The following is an 18489-nucleotide window of genomic DNA, read 5'->3' as shown; positions in this document are numbered from 1 at the left end:
TTAATTTAAAGTGTAAATCCTGGACAGTTTAATAAAGAAAAATTGAAATTAACATGTTCAGGTGTTCTATTCACACACACACCCCCACCCCCACTCCCCCCCCCCCCCCCAAAGTAGCATGACTTAAAAATCCTTCATTTTTCTTGTAGGTACAGGTGTTAATGCTGTAAGACAATTCAGTAATATCTACATAAGGTTGTTTTTATAAAAACAATAGTGATAGGGAGATAATAGGAGAGAAACAGCACCAGTTGTTTCAACAGTCAATCAACCCCCCCAACCAAAACCACAGAACAACAGCAAAAAACCAAACGAAAGACCAAACCCATATACTTCAAAACAATATACTGCATCTAAAAATCACCATTGAGAGGCAGAAGCTTAACTTCAGATTTTTGTTTTGTTTTTTTCCCTTATTATGGAGTAATGGATACTTTTGAATTAGACATATTCTTTGTGATAAAATTACGAATGAAGAACTGGTAACAAATCTTGTCTTTAAAATTTAGCAGGGAGATCTTGGACTCTAAGTGCATTTTAATTTTTAACAGCTTGTGCTATTTAAGTTTTACTGAAACTGCCAGTAGCAGATTTCCTTCTTAGCACTGTTTTAACAGTTGGGTATGGGGGAAGAAATTGCATCTTCTCGTGTTCTTTCGTTTTCAGCTAGCACTACCTGAGCAGAAATAGCTAATCATTATATTTTAATAAAAAAGGTTTAAGGTGTGGTTTTGTTTTTGTTTTTTGTTTTTTTTTTTTGTTTGTTTGTTTGTTTGTTTTTTCCTAGGTGCTCACAACCTAGCTGAGGTTTTAAGACATAGCCAAGTTGGTTTTGTGGGGTTTTTTGTTTTTTGTTTTAATTCTTCAGAAGTTTGTTGCAAAGAGCTGCTTTTAATAAGTGACTGGAAATTAGTTTTTTCAAATGTGAGATCTGTGTTTTTCAGTTCATACATGGTTAAAAACCACAAAAAGCTTAAGTTGTCTTTCCTACTAAATGAAACATTCTGCAAGCCTGTGTGGTATGTATGATGTAGGAATCTTATGAATGTTAGTTGCATATCTAGTGCTCCTTAGGGAAAATTGATACCAGAAGTTAGGAACTTCCCATATGGAATTTGAGTAAAGGACCCTTACTATTTATTAGTGCCAAAATGCAAAAAGTAAGAGGATAAAACTGACTCAGAATAGAGTAAAATACTGATTTTTATTAGAAAGATTAAATTACTCATAATCTATTCAGAAAAGAGAAAAAGTTTCTCCAAATCTCTTTTCAGTCCTCTTATTTCATTGACATTCTCTGACTGATTTCAAAGGACTGTAGCATTTAGCAGGTTTTTTATCTCTCGCTGCCTAAAGATAAATACAGAATTATATAGTTACTAATTTGATCTGTTGATTTTGATTTTACCATTACAATTTGAAGGCCTATAGCTTCAGAGGACTTTTTGCACCATAGTTTTTCACCATCGTTGACTTTGCATTCTTTTCTATGAGGTCTATGTACTGGGGTCTAATCCCTTATGTTACTTACGTTCTTTAAATCCTGCTCTGAAGATACCTAAATATACCGTATCATTATGGAGTAATGCCAAGTTGGATGACTTTGGCTGTTAAAATAGATTTCCCAGCTAAACTTCTGAAAAACCTGACTGTAGACATGTGAGGTTCACTCACCTCCCTCATTATGAACTCCAGTTAAAAGTAATCCTCTCCCACTACTCCTTGGGCTGCTTTGTTTACACCACCATTCTTGTTTTGTATTCTGTTTATTTGAAATTTACTTACAGTGGGTATATACTGATTATCCTGGAATATAATTGAGAGCTTAAGAATTATCGTCAGAGGAAACATTCCTTATGAAGTTTCAGATAAGTGTCTTCAGACAATTCTAAACTGCAGATACAAACTTTTTTAAACCACATTTGTTACTGTCATTTTTTACTTTGAACAAATGTGTTTTGTGTTAACTGTTCTTCTAACCAGAAATGTGACTAAGACAACTAGCATATGTGTAGATGGTTGTGAACAGTTGTTTTTTAATTGCAAGGAATCTCTAGTAGTCATTTAAATCCCTGATGTCATGTCATATTGAAATATCTGTACTGTTTTCCAACTAGTGCTACCTTCCTAGGCTTTTATTAAGGTTACTGGTATTAAAGTGTAGATGCAGTTCCCTAAAATCTGGAATGTTTTTTGGGAAGTCCATTAGTCACATGCTTGGGGGACATAAAAATGCTTAATTAGATTAATGGGTGTATATACTTAAGCTAATAATCTGTAGTTTGCAATGTAGAATTTACTGCAAAATTTTAATGTTAAGGTTTGATGTCTTATTTTAGAAGTATAAATAGAATAGCATATTGTCTTTATCTCCAAAGGCATTATATTGTACTTCTAGCAAGCGCACCGACAGAAAAACAGCGACTAGAATGGTGAGTATAACGCTTGCTATTTAAAAGAACAAAAAAACCCACAACCCAACACCAAAAAAACACCAAACAAAACCGAAACCCTATCAACCTTGGATGTAAGAGAGATCTGGTCATTCTGGTATATTTTTAATGAAATAAAGTGGAGTTTCAGTGTTTCAGAGTCAAATGGATGAAGACAGCACGTTTCTGAAAAACAGTAAAAGTGAAGAACCAAGGAGTGAAGGCTGTTGCTTGAATTTTGCTTCTTTACAGCACTGTCAGGTGCATTGTACAAATCTGGTTTTCTTAAGCCTTATGCACATTTTTAATAAGCAGTGTGAGGAGTATGTTTTCTATCTCTTGAAATACCGTTTCTCAAAAAAAAAAAAAAAAAAAAAAGCAAGCCTCTTTCCCTTGTTTCTGCCCTCTTTTATTAGAGAAGTTTTAAGATTGTCATGTGTTGGGGATTTCTTCAACTTAAAAATTCATCATCTGAAGCCAAAAGAATGTTGGAGAAATATGTTGGAGTTTCTTGCTGCCTGCCATTTACTTGATGTGTAATGTCTTGCTAGTTAATTCCATTTGTAAAATCTGGCCATAATGAGAGCTTCAAGCACTCTTAGGCTTCTCTTGCATTAGTTTTCATAATGTGTTCACTTGGTTTGTTGATCTGAATTAGTCTGTTATCTGTAATGCACTAGTTCATTTGTAGACTCAACTATTAGTATAGGGAGGATGTTGAGGATTTTATCCTGATATATAATATTAGATACTTCTATTTCATATTAATGAGAACTTGCTAATAAATGACATTTATGCAGGGTGGGCTTGGTGGAATCAAAAATCCGTATTCTAGTTGGAAATCTGGAGAAGAATGAATTCATTACGCTGGCTCATGTGAATCCACAGTCATTCCCAGCACCCAAGGAGAATCCTGACAAGTAAGCAGAACTTTTTTAATGTGATGGTGAGGAACTTCGTTAAAAGCCAATTCATTAATAAATAAACTAGCATTTTTATAGTATCTTAAATGGATTAATTTTCAATGACATCATCTAAAGGCATACAGTTTTAACCTCTTACATACTATTTGTAAAATTAGATACTCCATTCCGTACAAGAATATTTCTAAGACAAAACCTGTATTAATTGCATAATTTCTTGCCAATAATCCGCTGTTACTTAGCTGCTTAGCTGCTGTTTGAGCATCTAGCATCAGATGGTAAGACAGTTTTAATTAGGAGGCAGCACTGAGAATCGGGAAGAACATCAGACACAGAACCGAAATCTTAAGTAACTAAGTACATTTGATGTTGTTAGCAGTTGAGATGCGTGTCATTGAAACTTGGTAATGGCTGGTTAGATTTCCTTGGAATGTGTAAACAGTTGTGAGAATACCAAGTACTTCAAATTGTTTGGCATTATATATATTTTTTTCAACTCCTTCCCAGCTTTGACACCCCTTTCAAAACAACTATTGTAGGTTAAAAACTCTTTTTAATACTTCACTGGGAATGTGTGAAAAGCCTTATTTACCTTCCACGTGGCCTTTTACAGACATCAGCTGCTTCAAGTGACAGTATGGTGCTATTTTTTTTTTTTCCAGTTATATACATAAATCACATGCATGTTCCAAGTGAAACTGGACAAAAGCAGGCCATCCCTCTTCAGCACCATGTTAGTGGGTAAATACAGCTACAGCTGCCTGCATAATTACAGGCTCATTGTTCATCAATTGATTGGAAAACAGTGTTCTTCTGAAATAGTCTTATGGGAAAAGACATTTGAATTAAAACATCAAATGCTTTAGCTGTTACAGGAGTGTTGTGCTATATTCTGTAATAAACTATAATCATCTTCCATGTAGGTTATGTGAAAAGAGAGGCTTTTCTTGCCCAAAAACTGCACTTTGTGTAGTCACAGTTAAGAAATTTGAGAGTTAAAGACAAGTTTAGGTGTCAAAATGGAAGTTGTTTAGTTTGGGAATAGATTCTAACTACTTTCAGGGTCAGGTGCTGAAAATCTGTTTTCTCCTTTCAAATCTCTTTCGTTTACAGCTACGATGGCTAGTTGTAACTCCTAAAAATGAGGAAGTCTATACAGAAGCACAGTTGAATGAAGTAATCTGCTGATGATATTAGTACATTAAGTTTGCTGGAGATAGATGTGTCAGTGTTTCATGACTTTTCCCAAATGAAAGGGGAATGTCATCGTCAGCTTTGTTTTTTGCCTTTCCATGGCTAGCTCCCCATTGCTAGTGGAGCTAAAACGTACAACTGTTGTCTGTTGCAGCAGTTTATATTATTAATTTCTGTCAGTATTATATGACTGTTTTGTATAATATTTTCCAGGGAAGAATACCGTACAATGTGGGTGATTGGGTTGGTGTTTAAGAAAACAGAAAATTCTGAAAATTTAAGTGTTGACCTTACCTACGACATTCAGTCTTTTACAGACACAGGTGAGTTTTGCTTTCTAGATGTTCTGGTATTAATAAACTTGTAGAAGCTATTGTTTTTGTTCATAATGGAGTCTATTTCACTAGCAGAACTCTAGACATAGAGAAGAAAGATTCAGCTAAGGAGTTGAGGTTATTTAATGAAATACAGTTTTAATGAGTTTTAATGCTTCTAGACAGACTTATAATTTTCAGGTTTTTTCATTAAAACTGATGAAAATGATGCACGCATCTTTCAGATCTCACTAAAAATGTTGCATTATGTTGTGATCTTTGTTAAACAGACTAATTAGTTGTATGCAAGCTACCTAGCATAACCTCATTTTTAAAATGTGTATAGTTTAAATATTTTTATTGCATGGTGAAACTGAATTTATTGGTGGATTATAGCCAAGTATCTAATAGACTCCAGAACAAAATGCCTTTTATTCCATAGCATTTCATACCAGCTAGTAAGTTCAGTAACTTTTCCTTTCACGTCCAACATTCAGTGCAAGAAACCTTTTTGAGTTTTTTCTAATGTTTATTTTTTGATTCATGAAAATAATTTAGAACATGCATAAGAAATTTGTAAGCAAAGAATTGGTAACAGCTGGAGAGTACAAATCTCCAGAGTCTAAGGCTAAGAAAGGAACAGTACTTTTGACAGGCTTATCTGAAAAATGCAATATGTTTTTTGGGGGGTGTGTGTGGTTTTTTTTGTTTTGGGTGTGGTGGTTGTGGGGTTTTTTTTTGTGTGTGGTTTTTTTTGTTTTGTTTTGTTGCCCCTTTTTTTTTTTTTTTGGGGTTTTTTTTTGGTTTGTTTTTTTTTTTTTTAACAAATGACAGTTAATGCTCAAGTATTACATTTTTACAGAGTTAAAGGAATAAGTTCAAGTGCTACCTAATGGCACCCTGGTCTCTAAATTTCTAAGACTCAGTCTGGAAATGAGGAAACTGTACACACACACCCCCAGTGTGGGTGTATGAGTGAATATTAATAAATATATATGTATAAGTAAATTATGCCAAGGTATGGAAGTTACTTTTTGTCACGTAAAGCTACAGTGGGGGCTCTGTGTGTGTGTGTATACACATATAAATATATGCACACACCCCCGTATTTTTCAGTCAAGGGGATTATTGAGAGGTGGAATATTCCTTTTGATTTTAAGTGGCGAAGCTGAAGCTATTGACGCATCATCCTAATTTTTCAAAATTTAGAAAAGGCACGATAGCTTGGCTGCTGCTGCTTCGAAAGAGTGAAGGGATCTGTGAATTACAGTTTCTTAGGTTTTTTCATGTTTTATAAACAATACTTCAGTAGTGTACTTGTCAGAGTTTTGGTATGAAAATACTAAACCTTGCACTTAATGAGTCTGATTGACTTGCACTACATGCAAATCTGAAATTTGACTACATGCAATATAAAGTTAAGTAGCATTTCATCAAAAACATTGTAGACTGCAATGCATAGTTTCCCATTCAATTTGTAAATATTGTAAAAAGTGACCAACTAGCAAACAATATCTGTTTGTGTGTTGTGGGTTTCTTTGTCATCTCAAATTAATGTGGGTCTGTTTTCATTGTTCTTAATCCATCTTGAAACCTGCTTGCCCTGTCTTTTGGAAAAGATCCTAAGATTTTTATCAAAACTGCCAAAGCATTTTCAAGAATGAAATTACGGAATAGCCTACTTTTTAGAGTAGGGAGAGGAAGAGAGCCATGAAGAGTGGGCTAGGTTTTCCTTGTGATTGAAACTTTGGTAAGACCTAGTGTTAGGAATATGGAATGCTTTAACCATGTCTGGCTTTCCTGTGCGTGACCCTGCCTTAACTGTAACCTGTGTAATCTTTACACAGAGGCTTTATGGGCTACAATACCAAGAATTAGTGTAGTAGGCTCTTTTAATATGCACAATTCATTGAGCTATTTGTGTGTCTGACTCTTAACTGATTTTTAATTACATATTCACAGCCTAATCAATGAGATTCCTTAATGTTTGTAGAACAGACAGTGAATAAGGGAGATAACACAAGAACTTAAGAGGTTAAGATCTACAGAACAATTTTTGTATTCATACGTTTGCTATGGCTTGGTTTAATGTTATATAGAAAGTTGGTATGAAAGAATGAGTTTTTCTTTTTTACTATTTTTACCTGGCTTTACTGGAACCCAAGATACTGGGTTGCAGTGTTCTTTACTAGCTCTAACTATGTTGACTCACCAGAAGTACATGTTTTGAGGCAAAAAACATTTTAGAACATTATCATAGACATAATTTAAAAAAAAAAAGGAGGGGGCAAACAAAAAACACAAACAGAAAAAATGCCCACAAACAACAACAACAAAAAAGTCCCTACCCAAACAGAAACTCAGGAGAAAAAACCAAACATAAATCACTTTTGTGTAAAAATGTAGTGGTATCTGAGTTGCCAGAATGATTTGTAATGTCTTAGTTGGCTCCAGTATTCAACTCCTGAATTAGAAACAATTTGTTATAGGAGCTACATAAATAAAAGTTGAATCAACTCCGAAGAAAATATTTTTATGTAAATACTGTAATTCTTATGAGGGACATCTTATTTCTATCTTTAGTCCTTTTGAGATGAAATGAAGAATTCGCTTCAGAGCTGTTACTGTTAAAATTTGTTAACAATATAGTTTAGAGAACTGTGTGCTTGCAAGATATTTTTCTAGGAAAGCAGGTCACCTGTTTCCAAAGTAACATTTTAGTGTTTGCATTGTCAGTGATAGTGTAGTAGGCAGTTCTCTTTCTGCTTCCAGAATAAGGAAACACTGCTTGTTCTTGAAGGTAACAAATGTTATGAAATGCAAATTTTTCTGCCTGGGTAAGTAAGTGGACGTTGCAAAATGCTTCAATATGTCTTAATGTTATTCTAATTTTGTAGTTTATAGACAAGCAATAAACAGCAAGATGTTTGAGATGGATATGAAGATTGCTGCAAGGCATGTGAAACGTAAGCAACTTCACCAACTGCTACCTAATCATGTGCTTCAGAAAAAGAAAAAGGTAAACTTGACTAATATTTGAGCAATAAAAACACCACTGAGAAATGTTTCCTCAGCTTTTTAGACTTACTAATCAGAGAACTAAAATCACGTTTTGAAAGCTTAGTTTTACCTGTATAAGCAGTGTGAACTCATTAGCCGTATTACTAGATGCACTAAATATAATACTAGATTTCCCAGAACATCCAACAGTGTCTTCAGATCTGGCTGAAATATTGTGTTTCATTGGCCTTCCTAAACTCAACAGTGTAATAATAAGGTTTTAAAGTGCTCTTGCTGTTTTAACGTGCAGGTCACCTAAAGGAAACATCTGTAACAATAGTAATAGAACAATCAGTCAAGCAATTCTTGCTATCTCCATCCCTTTTCTCTTAAGTTGTTATTACTTAGGTTATCCTGTAAGTTTCTTAAATGTAAAATTGTGAGTCATCAAATAGCAGTGTAGAACGTTGAACTTGTTGCTGCCTTTTTGTATCTGACATGGTAGTCTGTTGCTGTAACTGATGTTGAATCCTTTGAGGATAATTTGGAGAAAAGTATTCTTCAACCTGCAACTTGGCCGCTTTTGGTATTGTATGCTCTTTTAAGAGTAAAAGATGTAAATGACAGTTTTGACACCAGAAAGTTGCCCATTGTCTAGCCAGGGTTATTTTCTCCCTCAATATATAGTTGACCTGTGTGGCTATATATGAGAATGGTAGCAAAATTTTTAAGTAAGCTGTTGTGTTGGATGTTATTTACTTTCAGTGGAGGCAGGAAGAAGGGGGTGGAACATTAAATTTAATAATCTAGTCTGTATTTCAAAATCCGTACTGCTTTGTGTGTTTAGCTTAATCCAAGAGCAATACAGGTTTGCTTGTTTTTGTGAATAGCTAGCCACTGTTAGTATATAGTCTGTTTTAGGTGTACCTGAATAACATGCTTTATTACTATAGCTGTTTTAAATTAACTGCTTTTTTAAAGAATAGGAAATCTAATATTGAAACCAAGTCTAAAACTGTAATATTTACATTGTCCTCTGAAATGTGTTAAGTAATATATCTCTTCAAGTAGTGCTATGTCAGAGGAGGGTTTTTCTTTTCTGCTGACTGTAAGTTCAAATTAGTCTCTCAATTCTTTGTATTAATTGTGGTTTTGAGTGTACATCAGTATTACTTTGAAGTTAATGAAAGCAGTATCTGTAAGCCAAAGAAACTTGAAATAAAGCTGAAAATACAATCACTAAATAGAATAGTTTATCTTAACGCTTTTGAACATCATTGGTTCAGATAAATCTGCACCTGAATTGTGAATGTGAAAATGTAAATGCTTGTAGTGGCAGGATGGTGTAGTATTTACACATAAAAGGATTTAAAATTTGTCCACTTTTTTTGCATTTTTAAAGCTCCTATTTTGATACAAGGGTTTTTTTTTTGACACTAGTTTTTTTTCGTAAAAATGTACTAAAATTTACCTGCATTTAAGGCACACATACAAACTTAGTTCATGGTGGAAGCTCATTACTGTTAAATCACCTTTTGCTTCTTTTTTCTTCACAAATGTAACAGCTAATATTTTGCATTATGGAAATATTACATCATTTGAATCTTTGCTGATATGTAAGCCCTTAATAGGACTAATAATTTTCTGTTGTCTTGTGGATTGCAGCATTCAACAGAAGGGATCAGGTTGACAGCTCTGAATGACAGCAGCCTAGACTTGTCTATGGACAGTGATAACAGCACGTCTGTGCCTTCACCTACTAGTGCTATGAAGACGAGTCCATTGAACAGTTCTGGAAGTTCTCAGGGGTAATGAAGACTTTGTCTTGTTGCTGCTCTCTGTTTCTGAAGTACTTGTGTTAGAAGCATAGCAGATATGGTGTATGTGAGATAACACAGTTATCAAGGTGTGAATGGTCCAAATTGGAGCTTGCAGACACTCCTATGTCCAGTTTGAGCACTAGAGCAGGGCTGAATTCAGGGATTAGGCAGTATGGTATTGGACTTCAGATGAAGAATTATGAACTTGGGTAAAAATGTTTAGAACAACAAGGTAATATAAGAACTTGGGACACTGCAGTAGTAGTCTATAAGTGGTAGTTAGCAGGAAATGCCTTATTTTTTTATTTTTTTTTTTAATGCAGCTTCTTGCTGGTCTAAAAAACTGTCTCTAAAGTGATTCAGATTAAATAGTTGAAATATCTTCCTTTACTCAAGTTTGAAGGTAGATTGCCAGTGCTCATTTCTGTCTTCGTACTGTGACACTGATTGCAAGTTCCGCTCTGTAACGCAGGTAAAATCCTATCAGCTATGGTTATTGCCTGTGCATATGACGTGATGAAAGGCCGATCATATAGCACCATAGCTTTACTTCATGCTCAGCATCTCGTCATTTTTCTCTTTTTAGCAGAACCAGTCCTGCGCCAGCTGTAACAGCAGCATCTGTGACCAACATACAGGCTTCTGAAGTCACTGTGCCACAAATAAATTCCAGTGAAAGCTCAGGGGGTAAGGAAAATGGCATAGTATGTTGTTCCTGTTGGTTTTTTGGGTGGTGGGTTTTTTTTGTTTATTTGTTTGTGGGGTTGTTTGTTTTGTTTGTTTGTTTTTGTAACATTTATAAACGAATTTTTCTTCCAGTTTGAGTTCTTTACTTAACACATGCTGTAATATGTTCTCTGTGTACACAGATTTAACTAATTTCTTTAGGATTCAGGAAATCATGGCGGAATATTTTGTGCCATGATGTTTGTTTGTTCTTTTATTCTTAGGGATTTTTATTTGCCATTCACAATAGCAAGAGTTTTCTGATGTCCTGATGCGGGTCTGTAGTTCATTTGGTCAAGTGAGGAAAATTATTTAAAGCTGGAAGAGCAATTTTTGGTTTTATTTTTAATCCATTTTGTAGTTAAACTCAAGATGTGGTTCTGTACTGTTTGTAATCTGTGCTCCCATGTTCCCGCTCCTTGTGCTTCATGGAAATTTAGTCTAGGAATGACAAAGACTCTGATGTAAGCAGAATGCATGCTCCTTATTGATGTCATTTCAGATACGTCTCGCTCTGTTTGCGGGCTTTATCCTCTGTATTTTCTACAAGAAAAAGTACACTTCACTCAGTAATTTTTTTTCTTTTTAAAGTATTTGTTTAGTGAAAGAACAAAGGCATCTGGTGAAATTGTTCACTTAGAGTCAGCTACTCCTCTTTTTTGATGAATGTTAGCTGTATACAAGGAGCAAGTCAAAAATAGATGGAAAAGGTGACCAACTGGTTTGCCTTTCAAGATGAGATTTCTCTTATTTCACTCTGACATGCGAGATGGTGGAGCCTTGCTGTTCACTGATTTTTATTGTAAGTCACAGGTGCATCAAAGTGAGTAAGTTTGTCCATGAGCACTAAATGGAGCTTAAATGGCATGACTTTTTTGCATTTGGAAGACTATCAGAAGTTATTCATTCTTGTATTTTAGTTAAAGCAGTCACCTGATAGTTACTAGTGAAAAATGTCCTAAATATAATTTTTCTTATTGGAGCCTCTCCTTATGTATTCTCATTGGTTTGAGATAGGCAGTTGATGAGGTAGAGCTTTGTCATATAGAGCCTTTTTCAAAAGGATGTGTGGAATGTCAGATTTCTATCTGATGCACTGTGACTAAGTCTGTCATTGCGTACTCCGAGCATGAGAAATGACAAGCTTCATGTTTGAGTGACAAAAGGAGTATCGGATTGCTCTTGGATTTGATTTAAGGCACTCCTTGGCAATGCATATGTATGGCCAAGCACAGAAACAGTAAAACTTCTTCGGGTACTAAGAATAATGTAGCTATATTAGCACAGAGTTCTGTCTGGAGTAGTATACCCTGCTGTTAAGCAGAGTTAATTAGACCAAGCAGAGCGTCATTGGTGTGGCTACCCTGTATCTGGTACACACATTCTCTCAGAATGAGACTTGAGACTAAACTCCACTGTGTATGCACACCTGCTGTTCCAAATACGGTGCTTATACCACTAATGGTACCACTTTTTTGATGCCTACTTGATACCAGTGATTTTGAGTAGAGACCAAAAACACCAGTGATTGACCTAAAATGGTTGTATCAACTCATCTTGCTGAAGCTTTTAAAATTATTTATCATAGGTACTTCAAATGAAAGCATTCCTCAAACTGCCACACAACCAGCCATTTCTCCACCACCAAAGCCTACCATCTCTAGAATTGTTTCCTCAGCGTATCTATTAAATCCATCACCAAGAACTTCAGGAAATGTTGCAACAAAAATGCCTAGCCCTGTCACAGCAGTGAAAAGGACATCATCTCCCCATAAAGAAGAGTCTCCCAAGAAAATAAAAATTGAAGAGGTATTTGACATTTTGAGATCATACCATAGCAATGTCCAAAACTTTACATTCATATATTCATCTCAGCTGCAGAGGGTTGATTATAATATTCCCAGTTATAAATATTTTACTCATCCTGTTAAACAGGATGTGTATTTCCTACTCTGACTGCATTGCTGCTTTATATATGCAGCTTGTTTAGGTGTTAGTGTTTTTTTACCATGCTGATACTCATCACATGATGCACTGCATTAGCACAAATGCTTAGATTCTAAGTTCTTGTCTTAAAAGCAACTTTTTGTTAGAATATGAACATGTTAAGTCTTACAGCTAATTGTCTTGAAAAACACTTTGTGACCTTATCTTGTTGATTGTTTTAAAATATGTTTTTATGATTTTTAATATTTTCTGGGTTTGTTTGCATTTCAGCAGGATGAAATAAGCGAAGATACTAGCTGTATAGATTTGAATGAGCATGAAAAAATGGACATTAAGGTATCTATGCCTAGACCATACAATTTTTGTATATTAATTGTGACTCTTCCTTGTGAAACTTACTGTGTTTTCCTGTAGGAATGATTAAGCATGTGTGCAGATATATTATAGACTTTCCAGTAAAGATATCAAAATGATACATTGTTTTTTCAATATGTGTCAGCATTAATGAATTGCAGTATGTTACTTGCTGTCAGGCTAAGCTGAACCCGAGTCTATGTTCACGTAAGACAGTGGTTTCTTTGCTAGTCATTCATATAATATCATGCATAGCAAAAAAATTAATGATGATATTTGTATTTAAAATTCTTAAAATCGGGTAAGGGATGTGTCTATATACCTTGCTTTGCCTGCATCCCAAACTCGATATATGTTACTGAGTTTAAGAACAGTTGTCCATTTAGAGTTTTGCATGTTGGGCTGAGAATCCCAACACCAGGTGAAAACTTGTTCATTTTTTAGATAAAAAAACCAAACCAAAACAAAAAAACAACAACAAATGATTGTAAATAGATTGTTCTGATAGTGAAATTATTGTATGAAGTTTCAGCATACCTTCTCAGGACTTTCAGAGACTCACTCCAGTATCTTGTAATTTAGCAGACAATTTCTGCTTATTGGTGATTAGAAAGGGTGACAGTCTGTCTTTAGCTTTATGATAGCAGCTCTCCTCTTGGGCACATACGGTTTTTATAGGGCATGTTATGTTGTCTTTGGAATGCTCTGGAAATTATCTCAAGAAATTAAAATATCTATTAAAATGTTTAAGTGCTTTGGTTTATATTCTCCATACCCTCAGGTAAGGAATTGTATCTTATTATGTAATCACCTTGAAATCTCTTTCAAACTCAAGACAGGTGAAGGCTGAAATGCATATAAGCTTGTAATTCTAACATTGAAAATAGATCCTCTGGATAACAGATCATTATAAGAGACATAGGTAATCCTGTTAGCTTTTTACTATCAGTCTCCTCTAAATCTTATGTGCTTGATATGCATGGAAGGAAATGGAGGAATTAACTTCTTTAATATAGTATGTTGATACTTTTGGCTTTTTAGGAGCAACTTGAGACAGAAGTGAATGTTAATTCTCAAACAGAAACTCTTCAGACAACTTCTCTGCAAGCTCCTCAGGTACTGTTTTTTAAAAATAACACCTCTGTGTGTATGTGTGTGTGCTAATCTGTGGTGAAAACATTGAAATTAAAATGAGTCCAGATGTTAAAAAAAAATGTATAATTTTTAATCTAAATCCATTGTATGGAAAGCTGGTTATTGTTACTCTCACAATTTTTGTGTTTTAGATGGTCATTGATCTTAATGAATGTGCATTGTAGCTAAACATGTATGGCTTGCCATACAAACTGACCGAAGCTGGATTCGCTCTTCTGAATTGTGCCTTCAAAGTAAGGGCCTCAGTTTATTCCTTTGTGCTTTGCACATCACAGAATAATCCTTTCTAACAAGGAAACAAATGCTTTAAATAGCTGCTGCTCAAAGGTATCCTTGTAGAGGCTGAGAATGTTGGAAATGTAACCCCAGACTCTGATATTTGGTATGAGAGAGAGAAGTTGTAATTTTATAATTCCTTAGCCAGCTGTGTTCCTTTACTGCAGGTATTGTAATTGTAAGGAGCATTGGAAAAATAGACATTATGAATTCTATGGCGTTCACATAAATTCTTGTTCCTAATATTGTAACAACTTTTAGAAAACACGTATTTGTTTTTAGTAGCATTTTTAAGCTTCTTAGTGCTCTACTGATTAAAGTTTGACTATTGCAAAGCATTTTATGCACAATTATTAAATGATGCCTAGTAAATGTTAAATAGGGATACATTGCAATAGTATTCATGGTATTCGTTAGTGGACTTTTTGAACTATATGAGCAATACTGAATAAAGGTACCAAATTGTTTGGCAAAAATTCTAGATGTTACATGGTCACACTAAAGTGTTTCAGGGAAATTTTTAGATCAGTTAGTACACCAAGTTTGTCTAACATATTGTTGGGGGATGATTTGTAAAAGCTTTGTAGCTTTTACAAATTGTGTGGTTATTATTTTAGCAAAAGTAATCTGGGAACTGCAAAAGAATGGTGGGCCTCTTCTCATTTTTGAGTAGTATTGTTGGCTTTGGTTGAAACACTGGTCGTGTGGCAGAAAATAGAGACATGGTAAACCACAGATCAGCACCAACCAGAGTGGGCTACTAGGGGCAAGAGGGAAGCAAGAGGTCAGAGCTGTTCTGCCCTAAGTCCTGGTTGCATTGCTACTGTATCAGTCAGTGTTTACTCAATAAAACAACAATTAAGAGCAGTCATTTTAATGCATTTTTTCCCCATTTATCAAATGTACCTTATATTAATTTTTTATAACATAAGATAACCTTTTATGATAAATCATTATGGGAAGTAATGCATAGTAACTGGGTATTGGGATGGCAAATGATCTGCCACAGTGGAAGAGAAATACTTCAAAGTTTACCTTTCCTCTTCCCCACGCCCCCCCCATGCCCCGCAAAAAGAAAAAGAGCAACAAAACAAACAAACCCAAACCCACCAGCCAAGAATAGAGAAGCATGTGAGAAATTAATGAATCACGGTGAATCTTGAGTGTGTTCCTTTTCTATGTTTTCCCTCATTTGGCTGTAGATGTAAATCCCATTTTGCTGAATGGGATTTAAGTGAGAGAAAAAAAGTGTTCAGATTATTTTCAAGGTAAAATTCTTAACCCAGCCATATAGCACTATTTATTGTACCTTTTCTATGTAAATCTAAACTGATAAGAAAAGTTGGAAATTTGGCTGTAAGAGCTTTCACACAGTCTGAAATGGAATGTATGAAGACACACACTTCGCACTGGAGAGTTTTTCATCATTCACCTTCAAGGAGCTGAAGCTTAACACTGAATTGTTCAAAGGAATTTTTAAATGCTAAACATGTAGATCAGATACTAAATGTCATCTACCGAGCACCCTTATTATGTGGATGTTATGTTTTATTGTAATACAGGTTATTAGTAGGCTCAGTTGTATCTGCACTTCCTAATTTCTTGCAGTTGCCAAAAAAGGAAACGCACGTTATGGAAAAGACTCCTGTACAAATTTTCCTTAATGACTATGTAGGCAAAGGAAATATCTGCTTCTATGTTTATAATTTTTAATGATCCTTATCCTGGTATATTCTTAAAAACTCTTCTAAAGATCTTGTTTTTCAAAGTTAATGCCAGTTACTACAATATTTTTCTTCAAAGTTAATGCCAGTTACTACAATATTTTTCTTTTGATATTTACAAAGTTAAAATGCAAACTAAACTTCATTTCTTTTCTTTTCAGAAAACACCCAGTACAGACCTTTCAGATATCCCTGCTCTCCCCGCAAATCCTATTCCTGTTATCAAGAATTCAATAAAATTGAGATTGAATCGGTAAAAACAACCTCAGGGGTCCATAAACAATATCTGCCAACTCAACCTGTTGTCTTCTAATGCTAGAAAAAAAGGAGAACAGAGGGTGCAAGACTAGAACATAATCGCAAATGGATTTAGGTATATTTTGTGCACTTCCCTTTCTGGGCTAAAATCACCACTTGATTGGAAGTCCAGGTTAGTATGTGAAGCCAGGAGTACAATTAATGTGTTAGCAACAGTTGCATTAAATATTTCAAAGGATTACTGCCTTTAAAAACATGAACACTATTTGTAGCCATATTTGACATTCTGATTGAATTTGTTTGATGCATTGTTTCAAAACTGAGATAAAACTGGCATAAGAATCCCTTAAATGCACTTTTATGTACTTTTTTTATTGGAATATGACTAATTTTACATCTCAGCTGATACACTTTCATTTTATTGAAGAATCTCTTCAATAGTGCAAATTGGATGATGTTCTACAATATACTATGCATTGAAAACAAGTGTGTAGTATATCTAGTTCAACTGCCATCAAGCAGCAGTAAGCCTTTAAAATGAAATGTCAAATCTTGAGGTTATAAGACATAAGTTGAGGAAGTAATTGGGAAGTTTTGGTATTGGTGGGACTGGGACATGATTAAGATGTGGTCTACTTTTTATTTATAGGATTGTTTTAAGGTGCATACAGATCAGCAGTGAAAGAGCAAATAAACTTTCCTTTGAGCTAATCAAACTCTATTACCTTTTTTGATCCCTTTATTTCTTGGGAAAAGCTTTTGTATTTAATGGTGGGTGGGGTTTTTTGTTGGTGGCTTTTTTTTTTTTTTTCCCCCTCTCCAGCTTGTATGCACCATATAGGACAATGGTTATTTCTACAAAATAAAAACAAGCCATGTATTCATTTGGGTTCCCTCCTGCCCCTTACCTTGTCATAATACCTTGTGGCCTGTAGGCACAAATTCAAAATTTTGTCCCATGACTAAAATGTTTAAGTAAATATTGTGTGCCTGTGAAATATAACACCTGTCTTGATGGCCTCTGAATCACTAAATATAAGATGATTTTTGTACACTCCATGAAAGTCCTGTATGCATTAAAAAGCTTCAAATTTTAAATAAAGGCAAAAAGACTTTTCCTGAAGAATTTTAACCTTTTTATTTTTAGATGGCTCATCGAAAATTGTTTTACATACTGAACAATGCTGAATTTTTAAAAATCATATTTCTAGTAAGCACTTGACATCTAGTAAGCTCTAGACTCCTATTTTATTTTTTTTTTTCTTGTAGTCCTATCAATAAAGTAACAACTTTTTCTTTTGAAAGAACTAAATCTCTCATGGCAAAAGACAGCAGTATTTGAGGAACATGAGGGATACCAACAGTAATACCAGATGTAGATAACAAACTTCATGTTACTATTACTTAAGTCTGGAATGTGGGATGTCAAATCATACTTCCCATACTTTGATTAGCATGTTTTATGAACTCCCTTCTCCCTTTGTGCTCCATCCTATTACACGTGCATCTTTCATATTAAAATTGAATTACTTACACTCTTCCCCTTATCCTTCTAAATTAATTCTCCAAAGTCAGAGTGTAGCTTATCTTTTACTTAGGCTGTGCAGTAACTGAAGGGTTTTTTTTGCCATTTGTCTAAGATGTCTAGTATACAATATTTCTCTTTTCCTTGCCCTGTGCAGCCTGCTGTCGTCCACCCCCCAAAGAAGGTTATATTAACAGTTGAAGTGTACAAGGTGTCTGTGTATTTTGTGTAGCTATGGAGTTTAGATCGAAATTGCCAGGCACAAATTTAGTCTTGTCATTTTGTTTACACATCAGAAAATCTTTTTCATTTTATTAAACGTTTCATGTAACTGCACCCAAGTTTTGCCAAGCTGGAAACTTGGAACCTTTCTGTATAGTGACTTTTTAATTCTAGTTTTCATAACCTGGAGATCAGACTGTTGCTTTCGCATGATGTACGTAGTGTCTCATGACTGGAGTTTGCTTTGTTTTATAGTATCTGTACTCCTTGTATTTTTCAAGAGCTATTTTGTAAACAGATGATGTATTTCTCCATTGAAAACACAATAAAAAACAGCACAATCCCATAGTTGTCTGATTTTTCTGAATGTACTCTCAATTCATATTTAGCTCTTAATTTTTCTGCTTAGACAAAAGGACAGTGTGGCCTAAAAGAGTACATAAATGAATGTTCTCTAAAGAAGCGTGATGTTAGGTATAGGAAGTGGAAGTAACGCTCAGCAGAATGTTGAGTTCCAGTCTGTAAAAGTGTAGTGGCTTGGCGTGGGCAGAGTTTAATGCCAAAAAATACCCCATTTTAAGAGCATTCATTCCTTGTCTACTGATTAGGAGTCCATCTC

General features: G+C 34.7%; 1 protein-coding gene across 13 annotated transcripts in view; it reads left to right on the top strand.

Annotated features, from left to right (window-relative positions):
* PAPOLA (poly(A) polymerase alpha) overlaps nt 1-18216 on the top strand; it is a 45358-nt gene extending 27142 nt beyond the window's left edge. For 5 of the 13 annotated variants that reach the window (XM_030484491.1, XM_030484493.1, XM_030484490.1 and 2 more), the window contains 10 exons: nt 2379-2432; nt 3233-3352; nt 4763-4872; nt 7761-7882; nt 9529-9671; nt 10270-10370; nt 11998-12218; nt 12627-12692; nt 13752-13826; nt 16027-18216. In XM_030484491.1, coding sequence (XP_030340351.1) covers nt 2379-2432; nt 3233-3352; nt 4763-4872; nt 7761-7882; nt 9529-9671; nt 10270-10370; nt 11998-12218; nt 12627-12692; nt 13752-13826; nt 16027-16122 — 1108 coding nt within the window. In that variant the 3' untranslated portion in view covers nt 16123-18216. Of the gene's footprint in view, nt 1-1411; nt 1569-2378; nt 2433-3232; nt 3353-4762; nt 4873-7760; nt 7883-9528; nt 9672-10269; nt 10371-11997; nt 12219-12626; nt 12693-13751; nt 13827-13996; nt 14099-16026 lie in introns of those variants that run through there. The other 8 variants (XM_030484484.1, XM_030484487.1, XR_003991180.1 and 5 more) reach the window with 7 other exon arrangements.
* Nucleotides 18217-18489: the final 273 nt, after the last annotated feature.

The sequence above is a fragment of the Strigops habroptila genome, chromosome 4 (genome assembly GCF_004027225.2).
Source record: "Strigops habroptila isolate Jane chromosome 4, bStrHab1.2.pri, whole genome shotgun sequence".
NCBI classification, from domain to species: domain Eukaryota; kingdom Metazoa; phylum Chordata; class Aves; order Psittaciformes; family Psittacidae; genus Strigops; species Strigops habroptila.
Note: the sequence above shows the minus strand (reverse complement) of the source record. Positions and strands in the feature narration are given on the sequence as shown.